At 41.5% G+C, this 23462-nt stretch overlaps 1 protein-coding gene across 3 annotated transcripts in view; it reads left to right on the forward strand.

Moving 5' to 3' along the window:
- Positions 1-933: 933 nt before the first annotated feature.
- RAB3C (RAB3C, member RAS oncogene family) overlaps positions 934-23462 on the forward strand; it is a 158033-nt gene continuing 135504 nt past the window's right edge. For 2 of the 3 annotated variants that reach the window (XM_080372964.1, XM_080372963.1), the window contains exon 1: positions 934-23267. In XM_080372964.1, the coding sequence (XP_080229090.1) occupies positions 23244-23267 (24 nt within the window). In that variant the 5' untranslated portion in view covers positions 934-23243. Of the gene's footprint in view, positions 23307-23462 lie in introns of all 3 variants that reach the window. The other variant, XM_080372965.1, reaches the window with a different exon arrangement.

The raw sequence follows: 23462 nt of genomic DNA on the forward strand, positions 1-23462 counted from the left end.
GGTTTAATTTAGTGCACCCAGAGGGGAAGTATTAAAATGATAAACAACCTTACTGAGAAGCAACATCCAGAGTGTCTGTGTTAGGTACCTCTGACAGGATTCGGTCTCTTCTCAGCTTCTGTGTTATTCAAAAAACACCCTTAATATTAAAGTCTCTTTGCTCAGGCACATCTTTTCTTTCCATACCCTCCTTTTCATCTTATTTTTTCAGTTGCTTAAATGGAAGTATGGATGCTGATTTTTTATACTGTTTCTGCTGTTACTACTTAAGGCCCTTTATGTGAAAAGCAGAAAGGGACCGTGGGACCCAGGTGGGAGAAGAAACAGCAGGACACATGGGCAGCACTGCTGTATGTCCCTTCCCAGTTCATACAAAGTAAATTAGGTTGGATCTCCCACAAAATGGGGACTCAGACCTGCAAATATTTATTTTAAGTGCTTAGATGGAAGCATAAAGAGTCATTTGATGACTCTTCCCAATATAGTCTTGGGAAAGGGGCTTCACAGTGAATTAATTTTTTTTAATGTTAATACTATGCCAGAGCTTCAATCTGAATTGGGCTTTTGTTGTGCTGAATGCTTTTCAAATAATAATGTATTGTCAGCATAGGATGCTGGTCCAGCTTGCGACTCTAGAGGGCAGGGCTTGGGACGCTGATTTACTGAGAAAAGTGGCTGACAGAAGAAAAAATATTCTTCGCCTTGTAAAAAAACTAGTCTATTCTGCAAATCTGCCTCCTGAATACCAGGAGTAACACCTAACCACCTGTGCCATCATGGCCCAACACCTTTTTCACAACACACACAAGTGAAGGTGAGGAAAACCTGTGTTTCTCAGGTATTATCTTTTCTTTTTCCTTCCCTTCCCTTCCCTTCCCTTCCCTTCCCTTCCCTTCCCTTCCCTTCCCTTCCCTTCCCTTCCCTTCCCTTCCCTTCCCTTCCCTTCCCTTCCCTTCCCTGCCCTTCCCTGCCCTTCCCTGCCCTTCCCTTCCCTTCCCTTTCTGTGTATTGCCTTTATGACAACTAATTATCACTGTTGTGGTCTTCAGTGTCGTTATGATATTCATACAGAAATTAAAATAGGATCTCAGTTGCAGACTAAATGGCATTTCAAGATTGTAGTTGAGTGGGTTTTGTGGATGGAGTGACACACAAGAGGGAAGCAGCAATATGTTTATTGGTATAAAACAGCAGTTTAACAAAGTTCGATAGTAAATGCAACAGTGGTTTAACAAGACTCGATGGCAAGGTACGCTTGAGTATTTACTGCACAGAGGACAGGGTCAGACAAAACCATCAGGGAGACCCTCCCGCTGAGTGATGAGGTTCAGAGAGGACCCCCTTGTGTTCTAAACTGCTCCTCAGGGGGGAATTTTAGGTGCGGCCAGATCCAGACTTGGTCTCAGACTTGGTCAGTGGTTTGTGTCTAAAGGATTATATTTGAACAATCAATCCTTTTATATCACTTAGCTAAGATTTCAAAGTTTAGCATGCTTTTAATCAGCCCTGAGGAGTAACCTTGAGAGTCATCCCTACATCAAGGAGAGACCCTGTCGTGCAGCCCGCTGCCATGCAGGAGAGCTGACTGGGCCCTGGGCCGTCCACTCCTTATGGCCTAAGATAACTAACTCATAGTCATATTTGCATACCAGCTACAGAAATTAGTTTCTTTCAAACTTGGCTTGAGTCAGACCTTGATCAGCACTGTGGTTAGGTGGGCACATTGTTCAAATTACCCCTTGGCTATTGTGTCATCTGTCTCCCCTGAATCCACTTAATCGGATGACATCCAGCAGGACCAGACTTAGCCATGACCTCCACTGATGATCATCACTTGAGCAGGGTTACAGAAATAAAGGTCAGGATGGGTTCAGTGGGAGCACACTGCCACAGTAAAAGAGGAATTCTTCCAAATTACTCACACCTTGCTTAGGATCAAAATAACCCTGTGAAATGGCCCAGCAAAACTTTGAAAGGTTGGTAAGATCAGGACAGTCCTTGAGCTACTCAGACTGACCATAAGAAGCAGAACAGCTACGTGTTATTGGGAATGTTGTAACATCTGAAGGATGGAATAATTTCTCACTGTGCTAATGCCAACATAAAAGAAAGCAGATCTGTGCAAAGGAGGGACACTAACCTTCAGCTGGACAAGAAACACATTACTCAGTAACACTCTAAAAAGTTGTACCAAGTCAACAATCCTGTTTGGGGTGGACAGACTATGAGCTGTAAACAACATGATTAATATGAATGACCTGTTAAAGATTACCAGCTGTAGAGTTTTGTAACAAACATACTGTTCTGTGAAGGAGATGTGCCCAGCTTTGTGTTTTTACTTGGACTATATTCGCTCTTTACACTTTTGAAGAGAGTATGTTTTAATAAGAGCCTTTTCCTGTACTTGGCTATTAATGTGACACCAGGTACTGGCTGATTAGTAAGAAAGGTAAAGTATTTTCTACTTTTGCAGGACAGAGTGGCAGGAAAAAATTAGAAGCAGCAGAATACACTATAACGTTCCCAGAAATATTAAATGGCTGAGTAGAAAGCAGATTGCAAGTGGTGAGGCATAACTGTGGGGGGGGGGAAATGCTGAAAAGAGACTTGTGCTTTTTTAAACTTCATAAAGATACAAGAAACGAAAAAATGCATGGCAGAGGAGATCTATCAGCATTTTGATTTCACTGCAATACATTTATGCAGTGCAGATCTTCCTTAATATTTCTTATCCCTTTCCTTTATTATCCTTCCCTTTACATACATGAAATTGTGAAGAGGGAGGGAAAATACTTGTAAAATGTTTAAGCTGCTCTCCGATTTTTCTCCCAGATGAGTATGGCAGGGCATAGCTGGAGGGAAGGTGTGAAAGACTTGAAAGACTACAAGCACAACCTGCCTTAGCGTTGTCAGATGGCACAAAGACTATGGGCGCTCACTGCAGACATGGCAGCGCATCAGCTTCAACGATCACACACAGCATGACTGCGTGTGAAATATTGTGAGCTGAGAAGTGTTGGTGCCTGGATGGGAGCCTGCAGATCCCTAGGGAGGTCCTGGGGTTTGTACCACTATGAAGTCAGGGGCAACTCTGGCCTTTATTGTTTGCTTTATATAGCTGTGACCTTCTGAGGAACATTTTCCTAGAAAATCAAGTTGATGTAGCATGACAAAAATTCAGGCCCCAAGGCTATGGACTAGACTATTTCATTCTTCCCATGTCATTATAAGACCTGCCTGTGCCTTGTCTCTGCTGGGATTTTCCACTGCAGGCAGACACTGTGCTATGAAAGAAAGCCTGAGAGAATTTTCTTCAGCCCTTTCCACCTAGGTCCTTATGACCCTGTCCTGAGCGTGTCTGTACAAGTCAGGGATATAGGGAAGAATGTGCACAGCTTAAGGGTGTTTGAGGTCTTGGGCAAACCTCCTCTTTCCTTTAGACTCTGCTTTTTCAACACAAGTTGAGGTGTGCTCAGCCAACCAAATGCAGAAATAGCACCTGGTTTTCAAAGACAACAGCAAAGAGGTATGTCAGTGTTTGGTAGAAGAACTGGGAAAACTGAAGGTCTTGCCCTGACAAGACCTCCTGGAACAGGGGTGACCTTGTAACACTTGAGTGCAAAATAGTTATTACATGGCCATCAACATGGACAAGAGGGCCAAGATTCACACTCTGGGAAAATAAATCTTTATGGAGATCCAGCTCTTTCATGGACTCTCATTCTTCCAGACAGTTTGTACAAATCGTAGAATCATAGAATGGTTTGGGTTGGAAGGGACCTTAAAGATCATCTAGTTCCAACCCCTGTGCTACAGGCAGGAGCACCTTCCACTAGACCAGGTTGCTCCAAGCCCCATCCAGCCTGGCCTCGAACACTTCCAGGGATGGGACATCCACAGCTTCTCTGGGCAGCCTGTTCCACTGTCTCATCACTCTCATATGAAGAATGTCTAATGCTCTTCTATTACTCTGCACAAGAGCAGAGGGAGAGTATCACTCCCTTGACCTGCTGGCAACACTTCTTTTGATAAAGCCCAGGGCACATTTTTTTTTCCTGGGCTGCATAGATACATTGCTGGGCCATGTTGAGCTTTTTTTCTACCAGCACCCCCAAGTCCTTCTCCTCAGGGCTGCTCTCAGTCCATTCTCTGCCCAGCCTGTATTTGTGCTTGGGTTTGCCCCAACCCAAGTGCAGGACCTTGCAATTGACCTTGTTGAACTTCATGAGGTTTGCACAGGCCCACCTCTCAAGCCTGTTGGGGTCCCTGTGGATGGCATCCCTTCCCTTCAGCGTGTTGACCGCACCACACAGCCTGGTGTTGTCAGCAGACTTGCTGAGGGTGCACTCAATCCCACTGGCCATGTACTAGCAAAGGTGTTGAGCAGCACTGGTCCCAGTACGGACGCCTAAGGACTGCCACTTGTCTCCACTTGGACACTGAGCTGTTGATGACCACAACTCTTTGAGTGTGGCCATCCAGCCAATTCCTTATCCACCCAAGTGGCCCATCCATCAAATACATGTCTCTCCAGTTTAGAGACAAGGACTGTTGTGCAGAACAGTGTTGGAAACTTTGCACAAGTCCATGTATACATAAGAAATATATATGTAAATATAAATATAAATATATACAAAAGAATGTTTACAATATCAAACTGCATGGCATGAGTACCAGAAAGCATTATTAATATGTGTCAAGCACCCCCAAAATGACAAAATTAACATTGTCTGTCCAATACAATTCAATTTCTTTGTGTGGCTGTGTTTATGATAATCTTCTCAATTTCAGATTGCATGTGTTTTATCCACACTGCACAGAATAGGCATAGGCAGCACTCAGTTAATGAACCTCCATTTAACATTAATTGCCCACAAGTCAGAGTCTGCTCTGAAGACAATATTATTAATTTCCTCCTTGGTTTGCAATAGTGCTTGTTAATATATTATATGTGTGTAAGAAACTTTTTTTTTTTTTTAACTGCTGATAGAGTTTAGACATTCTCATTTTGTAGCTGGTAACAGAAGGATTTAGATAACAGAACACTCACCTCATTTTTTGGTTTGGTTGGTTTTGTGTGCCCAATCCCAGATCTCCTAGATGTAACTTTAAGGAAAGTAGCACTATTCAGCATGCTGAGAGTCCTGCTTTTGTGGCCTAGACAGTTTCCTCCAGATTCAGTGCTGTTGCTAAGTGGATCCTATACATTGATGAACTTAATGGATAGCCCTGTTGTTAGATAGCATTCAGTTTGGACAAAATCAAAGTATCACTAAAGCACACTGGATTTTTAATTACATTTTCAACAGAAAAGTGTAACATTACTTTGAGATATTTTCTGCCTACAGAAATGGAAAATTTTAGCACAATTTCACAAAAATTAGAAGCTGGTGACAACTGTCTTACAATGATGCTGAGGCAAGCTGTCAGTCACGTTTACTACAAGTGCAGGACTTGCTGTGAAGCAGAATGAGCATAGCTTTTTCACTTCTTTCATTCATTTTTTTGCCAATGTAAAAGAAAAAGAAAACCAATGGGGAAAAAAAAATAATCTTAAGAATGTGATCATAACAAGTTAATTAATCTTTTTTCATAACCTTGACAGACCCTTTCTGGGTAACTCATGCTTTAACCTTAATGCATTTTTTTTAAAATCCATGGCTGTTTGGAAGCAAGGAAGGGAAAGGCCTTTTACTTACAAGCTCCCAGTCTTCCTCTCTTGAAATTTCTTGAAATTGCTACAGGTGCTAGAATTGAGATTCGGTAACCCATGTCCAAGCCCCTCAACTTATGTTGGTGTCTGATCTTTAAGGCGTTTCTTTTAAAAGCAATTTTCATTACTTTAGTATGCTTTCCCCCAGTGCTTAAATGTGTACAAGTTAACAATTACCAAAAATAGCTTGATATGCAACTGTATTCCTATGTTCAGTAACAATAACATTATGCCTAACCTTTGCTGACAAAACTATTATTTTAATTGAACAGACTTTTAAGAAAGACATTAAATGAACAGGAAAAAAAAAAAAAAAGATAGGGCAAAGTCCCTAATGATCAACAATATCTGTTAAGTAAATGAAGTGTTTGCTGTTGCCAGGATGCAAGCTGGAAAAAAGAACAGCTAGTGCTTTGAAAAATTATATGAGGACTTGGTTTCCAATTCTTTTAGCTCAAGTGAACAGAAGAACATTTTTAGTTTATATTTTAATTATCTAAGTATTTTGGCTTGTTAAAATTAAATCTGGATTGTTCATGTTCTTGTTTTGTGCGCAAATTCCTTGTCTTAAATGAAAAATTCTTGATCAGTGGAAGGAAAAAATGGGATTATGCACATGGAAGAGAGCTGATCATCACTACCTTTCAAATTTGTGTGTGTGTGTTTGAAGACCACCTCAGCATTGTTTAGTGGATGGGCAGGGTGCCTTAAAGGAGTTTAAGCCTGCTGTGTTAATTAGGCTTTTTAAAAGACATTCTTTTCCAAATGAAGTGGTTGAGAAATCCTTCAGGTTGGAAATCATGAGACTAGGTGTTTTCCTGCTCAGTAAATTCTGAACTAGAATGTGATTTATATCCTTTCACATAATGGTTGTATTGAACTATTACCTGCTGAGTATTTCTGAGAAAATGGTTTACATACAGTCCTTGTTGTAATGAAGATCAGCTATGGAAATTAAGAGAGGCATTTGGGGTAGCAGTCACTGCTGCTGATTCTGATTCTTTGCTCCTTAGAAGTCTGTGTGACTGGCTGCACTTGGGCAAACCACCTGGAGTGGGTTACACTTGCAGGTACTGGTGCAAATGAGTACATAGTGTGCAAAGCTGCAAAGAAATGGCAGCCTTGACTGCGGAATGAGATCACACCAGAAACTGGTGCTTGGCCACTTTCAAGGTGCACTTTTAGGACTTTTGGTGGTAAGAAATACCTTTCACAACCTCAATACTGCAAAATTGGGTGTCCATAGTAACATGCAAGGGCAGCTTTCTGGTTTATTTTGTGCCATGGTTTGGATTTCTTGCTTATCTAATTTAGAGGGCTATGAGATTAAGGATTAGTAACAGCATTTTTAAAACAGGCAGGTACTTCTAGACTGCCACTATTCCCACATGTTTTAAGAACAGATTTGAAACACAAGTGAAGCCCTGGAATGACTTGTTTAAGGGGAATACTCCACTTTAGAACGTGTTAATTGCAAATGTTATCAAATAAGTAACTGGCACATGAAAAAGGAATGGCTTTTCTAAATAGTATGATGTTCTGAAAGAAAACCTTTCTTCAGAAGATGCAAGATCTATTGGTTCTGTGGGACACACTGTGTGATGAATACATTGATATGTGTATGCTACTCTTTGAATAATTTGCACAAATGAGTATATACATTTTGTCTGTCCTTCTATCATGAATTTCCTCGATTTTCTTGTTAGAAATGATTCAGAAGTTTTTGTGTGTTTCACACCTTTGGATACTGTGTCTAATTCAGCTACAGGCCAAGCCTGGGAGGGTTATGAAGGCACAAAGGGGAGCAGAATCAAAGGCTTTCAGATCTGAAGCTCAGCCAAGAGGGAAATGAGATTACGTCAGGGCTTGCGGTCACAGGAAAGTCGAGGGAAGAAAGTAATAAATATGGAGAGCAGAGATGTGTCTGCATGGGAGGTCAAGCTGCAAGGGCCAGAATAAGTGTTTTAATTAAGAGAATAAGATAAAATCAAGAATGAAAAAGAATAAAGATAGCATAGACTAGGCAAGATTAACATTTTTAAAGCTATTAAGTTAATTGTAAGGAGAAAATTAAGGTTAAAAATAGTTTAATAAAAGGTGTATTTAAGTTTCATTCTAAAGTTATTCCAAACTCGGAAAATATCCATTACCTCCCTTGAATATCTGGCCCACATGACCATAGGAAGACCAGGTCTGTCAAAGTTAACTGAATTAAAAATAACAAAGTGCATCAGTGTACGAAGAAGAGATACTGGGTGAATGTGGTCAGCCCTCAGAAATGGAAGGAGTGCTTCCAGTCAGTGCAATCTGGAATTAAACAGTTACTTGATTCAATGCCTTACAAAAACTTAACCGAAAACTTAATTAAAAACACCTCAGAAAAAAAAAAAAAGTGTTAAATTAAAAGAAACTGGCTGCATGTCTGTTAACAAATGGTGTCACTGCAGGGAGGACTGCTTGAATGAGGGTGTATATGTATACATGGGTGTGTGAAAAGCACTCTGCTCAAGGAGTCTTGTGCCAAACTGAATTTCAGTTCTTTATTAATAACTGATCTAGAAGATGGAGTAAGTTTTTAGCAAGTATTGTACTGGCAATACTCCCTGCGCAAATTTAACTTCCAGTAAGAAACGAATAAAGCCAGAAAACATTTGCTAATAGATTTGTGAAAAATCAATCTCCTAACTAAGGATTCAGTGGAAGAGTAATTAATCACAAACAAGAAATGAGACACCAGACCGCCTGCCAGAGGAGAGATAGCAGAAAGCTACTTGGGTATCAGGTTGCTGCAAAACTAGATAGTTAAATACAAATGAAGAAATGCAAAAATCCTGCCAATGTAGACTTGGCTAATATGTTAAAACATTTGCCCAGTTTCGGGTTTAATGTGGTCATTTTTCCATACACATGAAATTTCTATATTGAGATTCATTGCTTGGTCACTTTTAGCTACAGCAACATAGCTATGATAAAGGGTAGCTGAGAAGCAGTGCTTTTCAGTTTAGTCACAGGACATGGAAATGCATACAAAGATGAGAACTCTTAACTCTTAAAATTGCGTAGGGTACGAGGACTGAATTTAATGATCTGATGAAAAATTGTTATGATGTTGATCATAGAAACATCTATGAATAAGAACACTGGGTGAGACGTTAACATGCCAAAGAGACCTGAAGATGCAAGTTACACAGATGTCCACCCCTCTGATTTTCACTTGGCTGCACAGTGTGGGATGGAGGGGGGAGATTCTGCTTAGGGCTTTCCATCACCAAACTTCAGAACAACTGTTGTATGCAGGAAAGTTAAAAAGCTGTCTGGATGTATATTTAAAATTTGATATGGTGCCACAGTACTAATACTAATCTTTTCATTATCTCATAATTAAGAACTCTGAATAACAATATTAGGAAACATTCTGAAGTAATATACGGGGAATACTCTGAAGAAGAAGGTAACATGAGTACTTGAAAGTACTATATGACAAGAGGAGGGTGTAAATGGTACAAAGCTGCTGCTGATCTTATTTGTCATCAGACCTGAGCACTTTGTGGGTATATTTTCAATGGAAGAACATTTCGCTGAGCAGCTAAAATGCAGTGAACAGTACCAAATACATTAAAATTATTCTGGACATATTAGGCCTTGGCTTTGTGTTTAATTTGAAACAATGTAAACAAGTTGGATCATGAGATTGAGTCAAATATAATCAGAGGCCATGGGGACTGGTTATTTTCCTTTCTGTGCACTCAGGGATTTGTATCCAGTAGTTAATTCCTGTGAAGTCGCAGAAGGGGTTAGATACGAAGAATGAATCCCTTGTGAAACAGACCCCTATGGCTTCAAAGGGCAAACAACATGAGCACAGATTAGTTACTTCTGTAAAATTGTTCTGCAGTGGTGATTAGAAGTAAAAGAAAGTAAGTCCCAAGGCCATTTTGAAGGTTCTGTTTAGTAGCAAAGATATGCTGATCTCATGGAAATTAGTGGAAAGACTTTTGACTTTTACAGACCTGAAATTCATTAGAGGTCTCCAACACTTAGCTGCCCATCTGAAGTAATTCTGGCACTAGTCCAAAAGCAGAATTCTGTATGCTTTTTAATGCACCTTTTTAAGGGAATGATCTCTGCAACACAAAATCATTCCAAGGGAACTGGTGCATATGAAAAGTCAAGGGACAAATTACACTAAAGGCATCTTCACAGCCACTAACACAGATCATTAAGATCCTGACAAACGTTGTCCAACAGATGTTTCTAGCCTGCCTTACCTGGAAGAGCCTCTGCTGACCAAAGAGTAAACAAATAGTGTGAGGAAACAGTGCGAATTACTTTTAAAGTCCCAGTTAGCTTAGTTTGAAAAGGCAAAAGTCGTTGGTCCATATAAATATGAGTCCAGCCCCCAGATTGATGCAGTCAGCTTGCAGATTGCAAACCTCTGGATACCATGTTTACCTGCACAGTCTGAAGCTGAGGAAAGGCCTATATGAGTTTATATAAGCCAATTAATCAATCATAAAATAGTTTGGGTTGGAAAGGACCTTTAAAGGACAGCTGCTCCAACCTTCCTGCCATGAACAGGGCCATCTTCAACTAGATAAGGTTGCTGAGAGCCCCATCCAACCTGACCCTGAAGATTTCCAGGGATGGGGCATCTGCCAACTCTGAGAAATCTGTTCCAGTGTTTCACCACTACATAGCCAAACCAACAGAGCTTAGACTGTATAAACTAAGCATTCCCTCAGCTTATACGGTTAAGATTCTTTGGGTGGAAAGGTGCAAACACAGCAAGGTGTCAAAGTCATGTCTGAAAAATCGGTGTCACACAGAACCTGAACATTAAATTCAGGATCCTAGGAAGAAGAAACCGGAGGAGGTCATCACTGAAGGACAGTAAGATTAAAATACTCCCCAGACTTTTTTTCTCCATTTATCTGTTTCTGGAGCAGAAATGTTCAGCAGGGGACATTTTGTAATGGCATAAATTATATCTGTTAACACAAGCCAAGAGCTTAGTTTAGCTGCTATTATTTTCTTGTTCACTGTTCCAACCAATTTCCTTCTGTCAGTTACCAGAGGGTCTGTTAAAAGAGATAGAGCATGTGAGGCTGAGTTGCAGTCATTGAAGGCACACTACAGATAACTTAAATACATTTCCTGGACAGTAATTATATGTGAGAGGTCAATTCTGATTTCTCAGGGGTGAATTATGGGTGGATGTAGTCATGACCTTGATTGGCAGTTTTTCTGACAGTTAAGGTAATGCAGATTCAGACAAATAACTCATCATGTTCGAAAATGGTAATATTAAGATACTTTCTCATTTCCTTCAGAGTGAGAGCATTTAAAGAGAGGCAGCACACGTGATCCAGCACTTCCCACTTCCAGGTTTTTTGTATGTGAGGAACTCTATGCTGTTGACAGTTTCTCTAGAGAAAGTCTTTGAAAAGGGACTTGCCAGCTTCTCCAGCATACATTTGAAAGTAAACATTTTTTTTTTTTCCATTAGCAAATGCAGAAAGAGATGGTAGAGGAAATAGAGTAACAAAAGCCTGAAAGAGCTGTATCATGACATTAGCCAGCCCAGATGTGACATCAGCCTTCACCAGGGTTCTGGAAAAGAGCTGGCAGGAAGGGAGTGTGCAGGATAAAGACTGTATTTTAAAGTACCCTAAAGAAACTCAGTCTTCCAGCAATCCCTCCATGGGGCTTAAATAATCTTCTATCTCCCTTTTTCAAAACAATTATGTTTTATACAGGAAAATACACTGATAGCACTTGCATGTTTATCACAGTGTAATGACTTGGCTCTGACCCACAATTAATACCCCTTTCTTTAATCATCTATAATTATAATCTTAGCCAATATAATTCTAAAAGAAAGGAAACATACACTTTATTTATGTACCCAGTAATTAAACACTGGCCTGCCTTAAACTGAAGTCAATGTAAATCGCATGTAGTTAATTATATTGTCCTTGTTCAATTTATCAAAACTGCCAGCCAATAAATAGGAAATATCCTATGATACCTGTATATTTATTTTGAAAGGTATTGCTGACTTAAAGCTAATCGTAATCAACGTTTTACTAAACTAGTACAAATATTAATTCATTACCTTGACACACAGACTTCTTTTATGCTTGTTTCCTGTGTGTGCAAAAGAGAATTTTGGTTCTCTTAACAGTTTGATATTCTTGTCTTAAAGCAGTTGATATTGTAATGGATATACAAGATACCAATATTATTCTCATATAGGAAAAATTAGCTATGAACAGTTAAATTTTATGAATTGCTTTAACTTCTGATTTTAGAGTGGGTGCTACATCCTACTGCAGAATAAATACAGCACAGCTACTAGTATAATAGAGAGCTGCCAACTGACCTCTGTTACTTAAACTGGTATCCGTAATGCACAGATACACAATATGAATGTAAATTAAAACCTCCACTGTGTCTGTTCAAAATAACCCATGTGTGATCTACATGCAATTCTGGTTAGCACAAAGCAAAACCTCCCACATCGAAGATGCCTTTCAGAGCTTAATTCTGTCTGTTCTCAATGCTTTTACAAAGACACAACTGAGGGGGTTATTAGGGAGAGACAACCTAGATAAAATCATGAGGAAAGCTTAGAGACCATAGCTGGAGTCAAACACCATTATAGGTCAAAGCTACTGGAGGACAGTAATCACTCATTCTTCCTTTTCCAACTATGTTTGCACTAGTAAGTGTCCTTTATTACTTGATCCACTCAACAATATTGCCTACACTGCCCAGAGCCTGAAATATTGCCATAGACCACATAATACTCAAACCCTGGAGTGCAGAGCTAGGGACTTTGGGAAAAGCAGACTTCAGATAGCTAAAACCAGAAGGAGGGGAAAAAAAAAAAGTGCATGGTGGGTAGCCAGATTTGTTCTTTTATGGACAACTGTTGTGAAGTAGAGGGCAGTAATATATTTTTGGTTTCAGTCTAGGAGGGTTTTGCTTATGGTGTATGGCACTTACAAACTGTTTGTTCTTAGCATCAGCTGGTCTTTTTTTTTTTTTTTTTCCCAGAAAGCATCAAATATTCTCCTTTAAAAGAAGAATCCTGACATCATGAAAAGTTTGTGAGATCTCTTTTCCTTTTCTGGCAATGTTCAAAATGCTTACCAGCCTCTGGGCTGTAATGTTTCCTTCCTTTCCTGTATTATCCCCCTGCCTCCCACTCCCATACACAAAGGCAAACACAATCAACTTCTGTATAAAGTCATTGCAGCAAATCAGTTTCCCCTGAGTGTCCACGATCATACGAATTTGCAGTGCCTCGGTCGCTCACGTTGTTGCAATGTGTGTGTTTCCATTCTCCTTCCCACTCAGGGCCTGGGCACTGCACCAAGTGTACTTCCCTCAGCTGTGGAGGCATCTCAGGTAGGCTTCTTGAAGTTCTTCCCTATAACCCCATCTCTTTTGGTAAGTACTGTCGCTGCAAATCAAATAGAATATGTAGCACTTTTCTACTGAAGAATAGGAGCAGGTGCCATCTCTGTGATAAATCTTGGCTCTGAAGAGGGAAATTGACCTCTTGAATGCTGGTTGGCATGGCTGGCTCAAGAGCTGCTACATGCATACAGCATTTTGATTGATACATCTGATTTTCCTCGGTATAAATGAAGATCCTGCCGGCTTTTGTCTTTTCTTCCTGATGCATTGGTTTTAGAAAGCAACATTATGTTTGTTACCTTTGTAAAACCAATTGTTCAGGCAGTGAAACTATTTCCATTTGAGAGAGAAATACTGCAAAACTCATTAAGCACCCATGATGAAATACACATGGATGCAGGTCTCAGACAGAAAAATGGGTTCAGCTTTCTTATTATTCCCAGAAGACATGAAATCAAAAGGTTTAAAAATACATGGAAAACAAGTTTTTTACTTATTATACTCCAAGTTTTTTGATACCAGACCTTTCAAATAAAACAGAAAATATTTGGCTTCATCCTCATGTTCTTTTAGCTAAAAAAAAAAAAAAAAAAAAAAAGGCCATCTCGGTCAAACAGATGACTTCTTTCTTCATCTCAGTTCAAAGGAAGTATTTGTCCTGGCTTCTTGGAAGCTATTAGAACTATTGTGATGCCAAAGATCCATGTGTGAAAGATACAGTATGTATTTCTCCACTGAATGCATTTTTGTCCCTTTTTACTGATGTCTGACACTGCAGCTCTGGCCACCCTAAAAATACACATTTGAACAGCAGAGCTCTTGAACTAATGCTCTGCCTACATGTTCTTAACCAGAGTGTTCATTGCCATTGTTGTTTGACTGAACTTGTCATATAATTCAGTAGCTGTCATAGGGCTGGAATGATCTGGGACACTGGATGAATACAAAGAGGTTGACATTACTGCGGTATGTATGTTTTTACTTTATAAGGTTGAAGGGTGAGTAATTATGAAGGCAATCCTAGTGACAAATGAGATTACCAACCACAAATATACACTTCATATTCTTGAGACTAGAGCCATATGACCTTGCTTTGTGTTTCTAACCAGATGAGAATAATAATGTACTAAATCTGAGGAAGCAGATACAGCTTGAAGTGTATGAATGTACCTATTCTAAGAATATAGAGTGATTCATAAACTAGAAGAAATTGTAAACACAAACCATCAGGCCCTGCTGAAAACTAACTGGAATATCTCAGTGGGTAATTCTGGAACAGTGTATGCCATGGAGACTTTTGTTTTCCTTCGTCTATGCAAACCTAGTAGTGAGATTTTGAGAAATATTAAAAAAAATAACATGTTCTACAAACTTACATTTTCTTGATGGAATATTTTTACTTGAATTTATTTGAATTGGCAAAATAATGCCTGAAAAACTATCCCAGAGAATGTCAGCAAGTCCAAAGGAAGATTAAAATGTGTTGCCAGCACAGCATTAATTCTCATTCCTCTGCATTTCAATACATCTACGAGAAACATAGGAACAAGCTTCTCATAATATAGAGTACCAACTGCAGAAATATAGGAACAAGCTTCTCATAGTACAGAGTTCCAACTGCAGTGAATTCTTTTCTTCAGAAAGTGTATAGATAAATGTTGCTTCAGGAATAATCATCCTTTTTTAATTACTGTTTTTATCCTTATTTGTAAGTATCTCTCTTTTCCTGAATCATATTAAACACCACTTTCAAGTAGTATCGTATTAATTTCCTCAAGATCTTTTCTGTTGGCTTTTTTTTATTCCTCCCAGCTCTTGTTTTTTCCCTCCCTAACACTCCCAAACCCAGCACCAATAAGATGAGATAATGATATCTTATTTTACAGAAAAGGAAATGGAGACAAAGAGACTTCCTTAAAGGCATGCAATGAATCGGTGGCAAAGGCAGAACTCAAACCTACTTTCACACAAATTTCTGACCACATTCATTTTTCCAGAACATACAGTTTGGCATTTTGATTGCACTTGTGAGAACTAAACACGTATACAGATTAGACTGCGCTTAGGCACCCTAGAAATGAGGAACATGGATGCTGACTGCGCTGAGAGTTTCACTGCAGCATGGCAGTGTAAGGGATCCTTCCCTGAGGACTTGTTACTCCTTCTTGCTGGAGGTTGCTGTTGCAGGGGAAGAGCTAATGGAATGACTTGTGTGAGTGCCCATCGTCAACTCTGGTTGGAAATTGGTCAGCTCTGTACAATATCTGAAAATGACACAACAGTTCTGTAATGAATAGCTAACTGTGGGCTCTCTGGCCAGCTGCCAACATTTTGCTTGGTACCTTATGCAGAAGTCATGACTGATGGTAGGACTGGGCTTGTTAGCAAAACATTAATCTACCATATACCATCTTTATCTAGCTGCCTTTATGGTCTTGCTCGCCACATATTTTGCAGGCTCCAGAGCACTGGCAAATGGCCTGATTCCGTTCCTGATTAATTCCTCTGCACGCTCAGTCCTGCATGTCAAATAGCACACCTCTAGGATTGCCAGGCAAAATGAGCTAAACCATGTTACTGTGGCTGAGCCTGCCTTTAAGTTCAGATGTTCAGTTATTATTTTGGTGAGATGTACAATTCTGCAACGAGCAAAAGCAAGAGAAGGAAACAGATATTCAGAATATGGACATACTCACATGGGACACAACCCCCCATTGCTTTTTCCAAACCAATTAAGACAGCTGCAGATAATAGAGACAGGATGTGATGATTTCTCAGAAATAGTTAATTAGCTCTCCTTTAATGGAAAATAATGGTAGGGGTTCCTTCCAGCTCCCTGGCATGATAATGTGCTGTGTGTATAACAAGGAAGATGGTCAAGTGTGCAAGAATTTAACTTGGAAATAAGGAGTAAAATGGAGGGAGACAATATGTCATGTATGGAATTTGCTGACCACTCAACATCACTATTCTGGTGAAAAAATCACTGGCTGCATTTAGAGACTCCAAATGATGCTTATGAAGTTGATGTGACATTTAAGGCCAGGCTGGGGCTCCTTCATTGGTTTTGAATTTCAGCCTAAGATCTCAGACCTGAGAGAAGGTGAATGCCTCTAACGGAAAGCTAATGACATCTACAGGGGATGAGCATCTCACAGAATTATATCCTCACATTTGAGCTCCAGAGGTTTATTCTTCATCTCCCTGATGAAAAAGGACTGATGTCTGAGTAGGCCTGGTGATTGGTGTTTTAAGTACCGAGGCAAAATAGAAAATCAAGTAATGATCCTTTTTCTTCCCGAGTCATGCATAGCTAAGGGACCCAAAACTAGCTATTAGGTTGCTTCCTGCCGCAACAGCCTCTTCTAAAACAGCTGCAGAGTATTCATGGGAAGTACTTGATCATCATGATATCATTAGCAACAACTGTGTTTCTATCTTGAAATGCTTGTTAGATAAGAAAAGTAAGCAAAATCAAATTTTATTAGAGCTAGATGTGAATATATTTATTTCCTCCTTCATTTTTACATTTTGGGCTGAAAAATATGCAATCTGACTACATGCAGTTCCTGTAAGTAAATGTTTCTTCTTTTCACCTTTTTTTACTTCTGTCTATAGTTACTGTAGCAGAAACTTTCAAAATAGAACTAGTGAACTGTAGCAATATCTGTCGCTGTCATTGATATTAATTATTGGAAGCTTTATGCTAACATCATACTGAAGAAAGATGGAGAAGTCAGATGCAAAATGAATGAAAACACCACCCCTAGAAGTCTCATTGACTGTGTGTATATTTGATAAAAATGGTAAGATTATTTCTTTAATCAACCAGCCTTTCCCTAAGAGTAGGAACAAAAAAAAATATTAGCTTCTACCCTTGGCTGTTCAGCAGAACTTAATACAGCTGAATTCATTATACGCTGTTTGCTGCTATGCTGTTTTAACAACTATTTTGGCAGTGCACAAATGTTTTGACAGGAGGAGCTGTGTGAAAATTCCTGCCGAAGCAGTAGCCACAGAACACCTCTCTCTAGGTCATCCGATTGATCTCAGCTGTTGTCAGCACTGAGCCATCAATGTCATCCAGTGACCATGCAGAATCGTGATGTAGTATATCATGGATATGCTTTGTTTGCCATGTTTAAGAATTTCCATGCTTGACAGAAACTAATGCATGCTCTTTTCTCTCATCAGAGCTTCCTCTTGTCTAGGACAGATCGTGTGATTAATGGTATAGAAATGCATGGACAGTAAAGGAACCATTCTTCTGATCTATAGAAAGCTTAGGATGATGACATTTCACTGTGAACACAAAGCTTGTTGCAAAAGCATTAGATAAGCAATACGTTTAAACTTTAATTTAATTGCATTTTTTTTTTAATTTGACGATGCACGCACTGCTACTAAGTATCTCAGCAGATATATGCACAATTCCAAGCATGGGTTTTAATTTCAGAATTTCTATAACCTTTTTAACCTGCCCATCATGATGAATATACACTGTGGTCTTCCTCTTGAATGGTAGGCAGACTCCATAAAGCCCTTGTTCAGGAAACAGCTAGGCAGACATTCTTAAGATTTTAAAAGTTACACTTTGTACCAAAAACTGTGCTAGAAGGCTTAATGCATTAACTGCCAGTTTGTCCCTTGCCTGCAGAGGTCACTGGCCATGCAGATTCATAGTAGTGTGGGTGCTCAGATTAGGTGGTGACTGGAGTCAAGACTAAGAGGATTTTTCTTCAGCGTCAGGACACATACCAAAGGGAGATGCCTTCAAAGGGAGATGTATGAAATACCTGTTTGATCTCCACAGACCCAGGTGATCTTATAGAAGACAAGCCAGTGTGTTATGCAATAAGAAATGAGAAACAGAATGCAAGTTTTCCCTTATGCCAACAAAACGTTTGCACGTAGAATATGAGGATGCAGGAAACATGATGGCGTATCTGGTGCTGTGACCCAGTAGCCATGGCAACAACAGTGCAAAGACAGATTACCCCAGTGCTCATTTCCATCAACAGAACTGTAGTAATTTATACACTGGTCCCTTATCCACTAAATGGAAAGCTGCATTTCAGTTCTGTGTTACAGTTTTAATGGTTGCAAAGTTTAACAGGGAAGAGACTGACAGTATCCTCTATCCCGAGAATGAGAAGAAGAAAACAAAAATCACTGACAGAAACCATTTACTTGTCTTTCATTGAAATGCAGACCTGTCAAGACTCATGTGATGAGCATCAGACTTGCTCTTTTAGCCACTGCATTCTCATTCCCCACTGTGGCATCTCCAGTTCATGCATCAGCAACGTGCTGTCACGCAGCCTGACATGTGAGTCTTGTCTGTTGGGATTTTAAAGGACTTGCAGAATCTAGCAAGGTCACAAAACCAAGCATCTATACAGCAGTAAAGCATCTTAATCTGTTGCAAATATAACAACTTCCATGGTTTACCTCATGACAAGATACTATGTAGTTTATCTGTCTTCTAGCCTGACAAGAAGTCCCCACAGATTTTTTTTGAAGGGTGTGTATCTGAGATCTGTACTTGAGACAGATCTTGTGTTGTTTCAGTGCCACATCTGCTCTCAACAGAATTTCTAATTTCATTTTAGAAATGTACTTTGTTAATTTATGCTTGCTTTCTTGATGAAATACTGTTTAAAACTGTCATTGGAGAGAAGGCTTACCTCAAGCACAGCCAGACTTGCAAACACGACAGACTGAACCAGGGTGAATGACCTTTATTGCTTAGTGAAAGACTCATGACTCTTCTTTCCGTTATTTGCATCCAAAGTCCAATCCCAGGATAAGTCAAATGGCATGCAGGAGTAAAAGAAATACTGTGTTCCTAAAGGTCAGGAGGAAAAAGCAAGCTATTTGACAGTAAGGAACAGAACATGAGAGAGAACATTGACAAGATGTATAGTTATTTCAAAATGGCTGGCACTTTGTACTTAGCGAGAACCTTTATTTTCTTAAATCAAAACCTGAAACAATTTGTATTTCAACCTAAAAATTACAAGAGAGGAACAATGATCATTAGTTAACTCTCTTTGACTTATTTTCTCCCTCTTAACTTAGGCTTCTTCTACTTCCGAATCTTACTTACTTGTTAATTTTCTATTATGACACCTTGAAAGATTTGAAAGCCAGAAAATATTTATTCCAAATACATTCATTGAACTTGTGAAATAAGTTACATTGCATTTATATCACTTTTACTTATATAGACCTTTAGTGAAAAATCAAGAAACAGCTTTGTTAATGTGTCCATCATTCCAGAATTCACTCACCTAAAACAACTCAACTCTATACAAACCAGCTGTCTCCTGGTGCCTTTGTAAATATGTTTACTTATATTTAGTATGCAGCCCTCAAAGTTACTGTTTTATCTTCTTTGCTCTGTAAAATCAGTGTTTTGGGCAAAACCCAAACTGTATTACAAAGATCGAAAAATGTCCTAAAACGATGCTGTTCTACATCTAGGTAAGCCAGAGTGACTGTACTAGATATCTCATGAGCAGCATGCTCATTCTGGGTTAGCTTTCGTGATGATGTATGTTAATTGGATGACTATTTGCCATCACCTAATGAAAATAAAAATTTCTCCTTTTGTCTTTAGCCCAAATTAGCAAATGATAACTAACTTTTCTGTGCATTCCTTGATCTAGCACTTGGTATGAAAAAAAAAAAAAAAAAGATATCACTCCTGTGAGTGTTAGCAAATGAAAAGGAGGTAGTATAATCAACATAATTAAAAACCTGAACTGATGTTCATGACTACTTCTGCAGTATTTTTACTATTCATGGTTAAAAAAATTAGAAATTTTATTTTAAACTGGGTCCCTTCTATGTTGGCACCTTGTCAAAATAGCTAGTTCACAGTAATGATGTACAAAAGAGCTTCAAGAACACCATGTTCCAAAAATGTTAACATATTTTAACCCGGTGATTAGTAATCAACAGAAATTTCTGCCACATGCAAGCAGTGCTCTGTGGTCAACAGCATTCCAGAATATCATCACAGCATGTCACTGGACTAAGGTGCTTCGGGTACAAAACCACATCTGTGTCTAGCATTATTCTATTTAATTCTGGCCCATTTCTTTTCCATGCCATCTTCAAAAGCTTCTGAAGAAGAGAGAGGGAAAAGGACAAAGTTACTGCTGGAAGACAAACAATAAACAAAACCTGAGGAATCAAAAAAAACCAAACCCAACCCAACAACCACCAGTATTGCTGCTTCAACCAACAACAGAAAGAAAAAACTCAGCATTACTTCTTGTAGTTTTATGCCTTTTAAAAACTGAACAAAGAAACAGTATCTTTTATGCAGAGATGCTGTTTACTTTAACATTTATTGAAAAAAAAACAACACACCAAAACCAGGTGATCCTGTGCTTTAAAGAAGGACATAAGACAATCCGAAAAGTAATCCTGCTATATGTTCTACTAATAGTTCCCTGTATGGAGGTTTTAGGTGAGAGATTGCTTAGAGACTTCAATGCTAAGATAAATTTCAGTGTAATAAAAAGATGTGGAGGATCTTTGTCTTGGGATAAATTTGGGAACCCAGCATCATTTAAGCTTCATAATTTGTAATACAGTATCTGCATCTATTAAATTTTTTAATAGAATAATAAATCCAGAGTATCTATTTTCTAAATTCTATAACCAAAAGCTTATCTGAATACTTTAATGTTCTGTTTCAAATACCTATTCAACTAAGATTTAAAATGACATTCCAAAATGAGATTTGTTTTATGGAAAACTACAGTTTAATATATTCAGGACTGTGTAATATATTGATAATACTTCCTTAAAAAGTAACTCCATAAAACAACGCTTTAATAGGAGGAAGAATATCTCTGTTTTTTTCCCAATTGCAACTGATAGCAAATACAATGTGCCCTGTTTTCAGAAGGAAATTGATTGTTACTCATGATTGTTTGGTATGTATTCACCTAAAAATAGCAAGAATAGATCACATGCATTAAGAAAAAATGGACTGTTGGCATGCTCATGACACATGCACACATACACATTGTCTAAAATGTTGAGCAAATTCACGTCTACATGCCGACATTGGTACAAAGATTAACATTCAATGTTTCATGCAGGAAAGAGGAATCAGCTGCAAAAGTCATGTGTTTGAAACAAATTTCACTTAATTCCTATTTTCATGTTATAGTGAGGTAGATTTAAATAGTTGTACAAGAAATCAAAAACCTGCAGATCTAGAATGTAATTACTTCTGATATACAGTTTAATCTATATTCATGTCCCTGTTATACAATTTGACTATGTCATAGCTCCTGTAGGTGATTTGCTTTACGCAATGCCTACCACACAGATACAAGTGACTAGTCCACAGGGCAGACTGCCATTTTCATGCTGCCTCAGCCACCACAGCTGCTTTCTCCTGCCCTTCCCTCTCTGCCCAGAAAACGTCCAGCTCTCAAACCTCGGGCAGACTGCCCCAGGGTGAGCCACCTTGGCTGCTCACACCCATGGCTCGCTTTCACCCTTTCAGCAGAAGAGAACATGCCATATCTTAAATCTGAAATACCATTAGTTGTACATTTTCCTACCCTCTGGACCTGTATATTCCTCTGACTATGAGGCAGAACTTCTTTACTTTAGAGGGTGACCAAGCACTGGAACACGCTGCCCAGAGAGGCTGTGGAGTCTCCTCTGGAGACATTTAAAACCCACCTGGGTGGATCCTGTGCAACCTGCTCTAGCAGAACCTGCTTTAGCAGGGGGTTGGACCAGATGATCTCCAGAGGATCCTTCCAACACCACCCATTCTGTGATTCCGCATGGTCCTGTATATTGGGGCCCAAGTATGGACTCTGAATTAAAGGCTATGGTTACAGAAAAAGTGCTAAGAAAGATATTCAAAACCTATTGGACAATAAAACCCAGTTTTGGGAACACATGCAGAAGGTGTGATGCTTTTTTGGTGTCATTCCCTCACGATGACCTCAATACCGCCATCAAAACCGAGTGCCACCAGCCCGAAGCTGTGCCCGTGCGGGGCTGCCACCACCGCACAGCAGCACGGCCCGGCGCCGACCTGCTGCTCTTTGTCAAAGGCCAGCGAGGATCCTAGCGGGGACAGCGGGGACAATGGGATGTGACAAAGAGGAGGAGGAGAAGGGACTGTGACTTTACAACAGCGCAGACGTTAATCATGCGCTGCCATGCCGAGGACGCTCGGCCTTGCTCGGCCCCAGGGCCGGCCGCGGGAGCCAGGCGCGCCGGGCGGCCGGCGGGACCGAGCCGCGGTGGGCGCGGCAGGCCGCCCCCAGCTCTGCCCTGCGGCGCCCACGGGCCGCTGGCTGCGGGGCGTTGCCCGGCGGGCGCCCCCGGCCCGGCGCCCGGGCTGCAGAGTGATGGGGCCGGCGGGGCGGAGCGGGACCAGCGCAGCTGCCGGTGCGGCGGGTAAAGGGACGCGACATGGAAGCGCTGCCGGTGCCTCGCGGCGCGCCCTCCAGGCCCCGCGGGAGCGCGGCTTCCGCCCGCTCCGCCCCGCGACTCCCCGCAGCCCGCCGAGGGCCGCTGCCTGCCGCGTCCGCAGCGCTCTCGCTGCCCCGGCCCGGCCCCGCTCCGCCGCGGCTGCCGGCGCTGGGGCTGGGCCGGCAGCGCATCCGCCGAGCCGGCGGGGCCGGCCCCGCTCCCTCCGTCCCCGCTCCCTCCGTCCCCGCTCCGCGCCGCAGCGTGGGCAAAGCGCCCCGTGCCGCCCAGCCGCTCCCCGGCCCCGCCGCTCCCCGCGGCCCCGCGACGAGTTTGCAAAGCGCCGCGCTGGCCCCGCCGCCTCCGCCCGCGCCGTCCCCCGCGGCGGCGGGCCGCCGTGCGCAGAGCGCCGCGGGAGCTGTAGTGCGGCCTGCGCGGCCGGGCGGCGGCGGGGCGGGGCGGGGGGACTACGGCTCCCGGGCGCGCGCGGGAGGGGGGGCGGCGCCGGGGGCGGAGCGGGGACAGCTCCGGTGCTGATCGCGACGCGGGTTTGTCAGCAGAGCCCGGGCGGGCGGCGGCCGCGGCTGTTGGCGTGCGCGGGCGGGCGGCGGGCGGCAGCGGAGCGAGCGGCGGGCCGCGCCCGGCCATGAGGCACGAAGCGCCCGTGCAGGTGGGTCCCCGGGCCGGAGCCGAGCGAGCCGCCAGGGGGGCGGCCGGCGCAGCGCGGCCGAGAGCCGGGCGCCTGCGGCGGCGTGGCGGGGCCGCCGGGGCGGGCTCTCCCGCTGGCGGCCGGCGGGTGTGAGGAGGACAGGGCTGAGGGCGCCGGGGGTGTGTGCGGTGGGGCCCGGGCGGGGGTCGTGTCCCT

Source organism: Falco punctatus, assembly GCF_963210335.1.
Source record: "Falco punctatus genome assembly, chromosome: Z".
NCBI lineage: Eukaryota > Metazoa > Chordata > Aves > Falconiformes > Falconidae > Falco > Falco punctatus.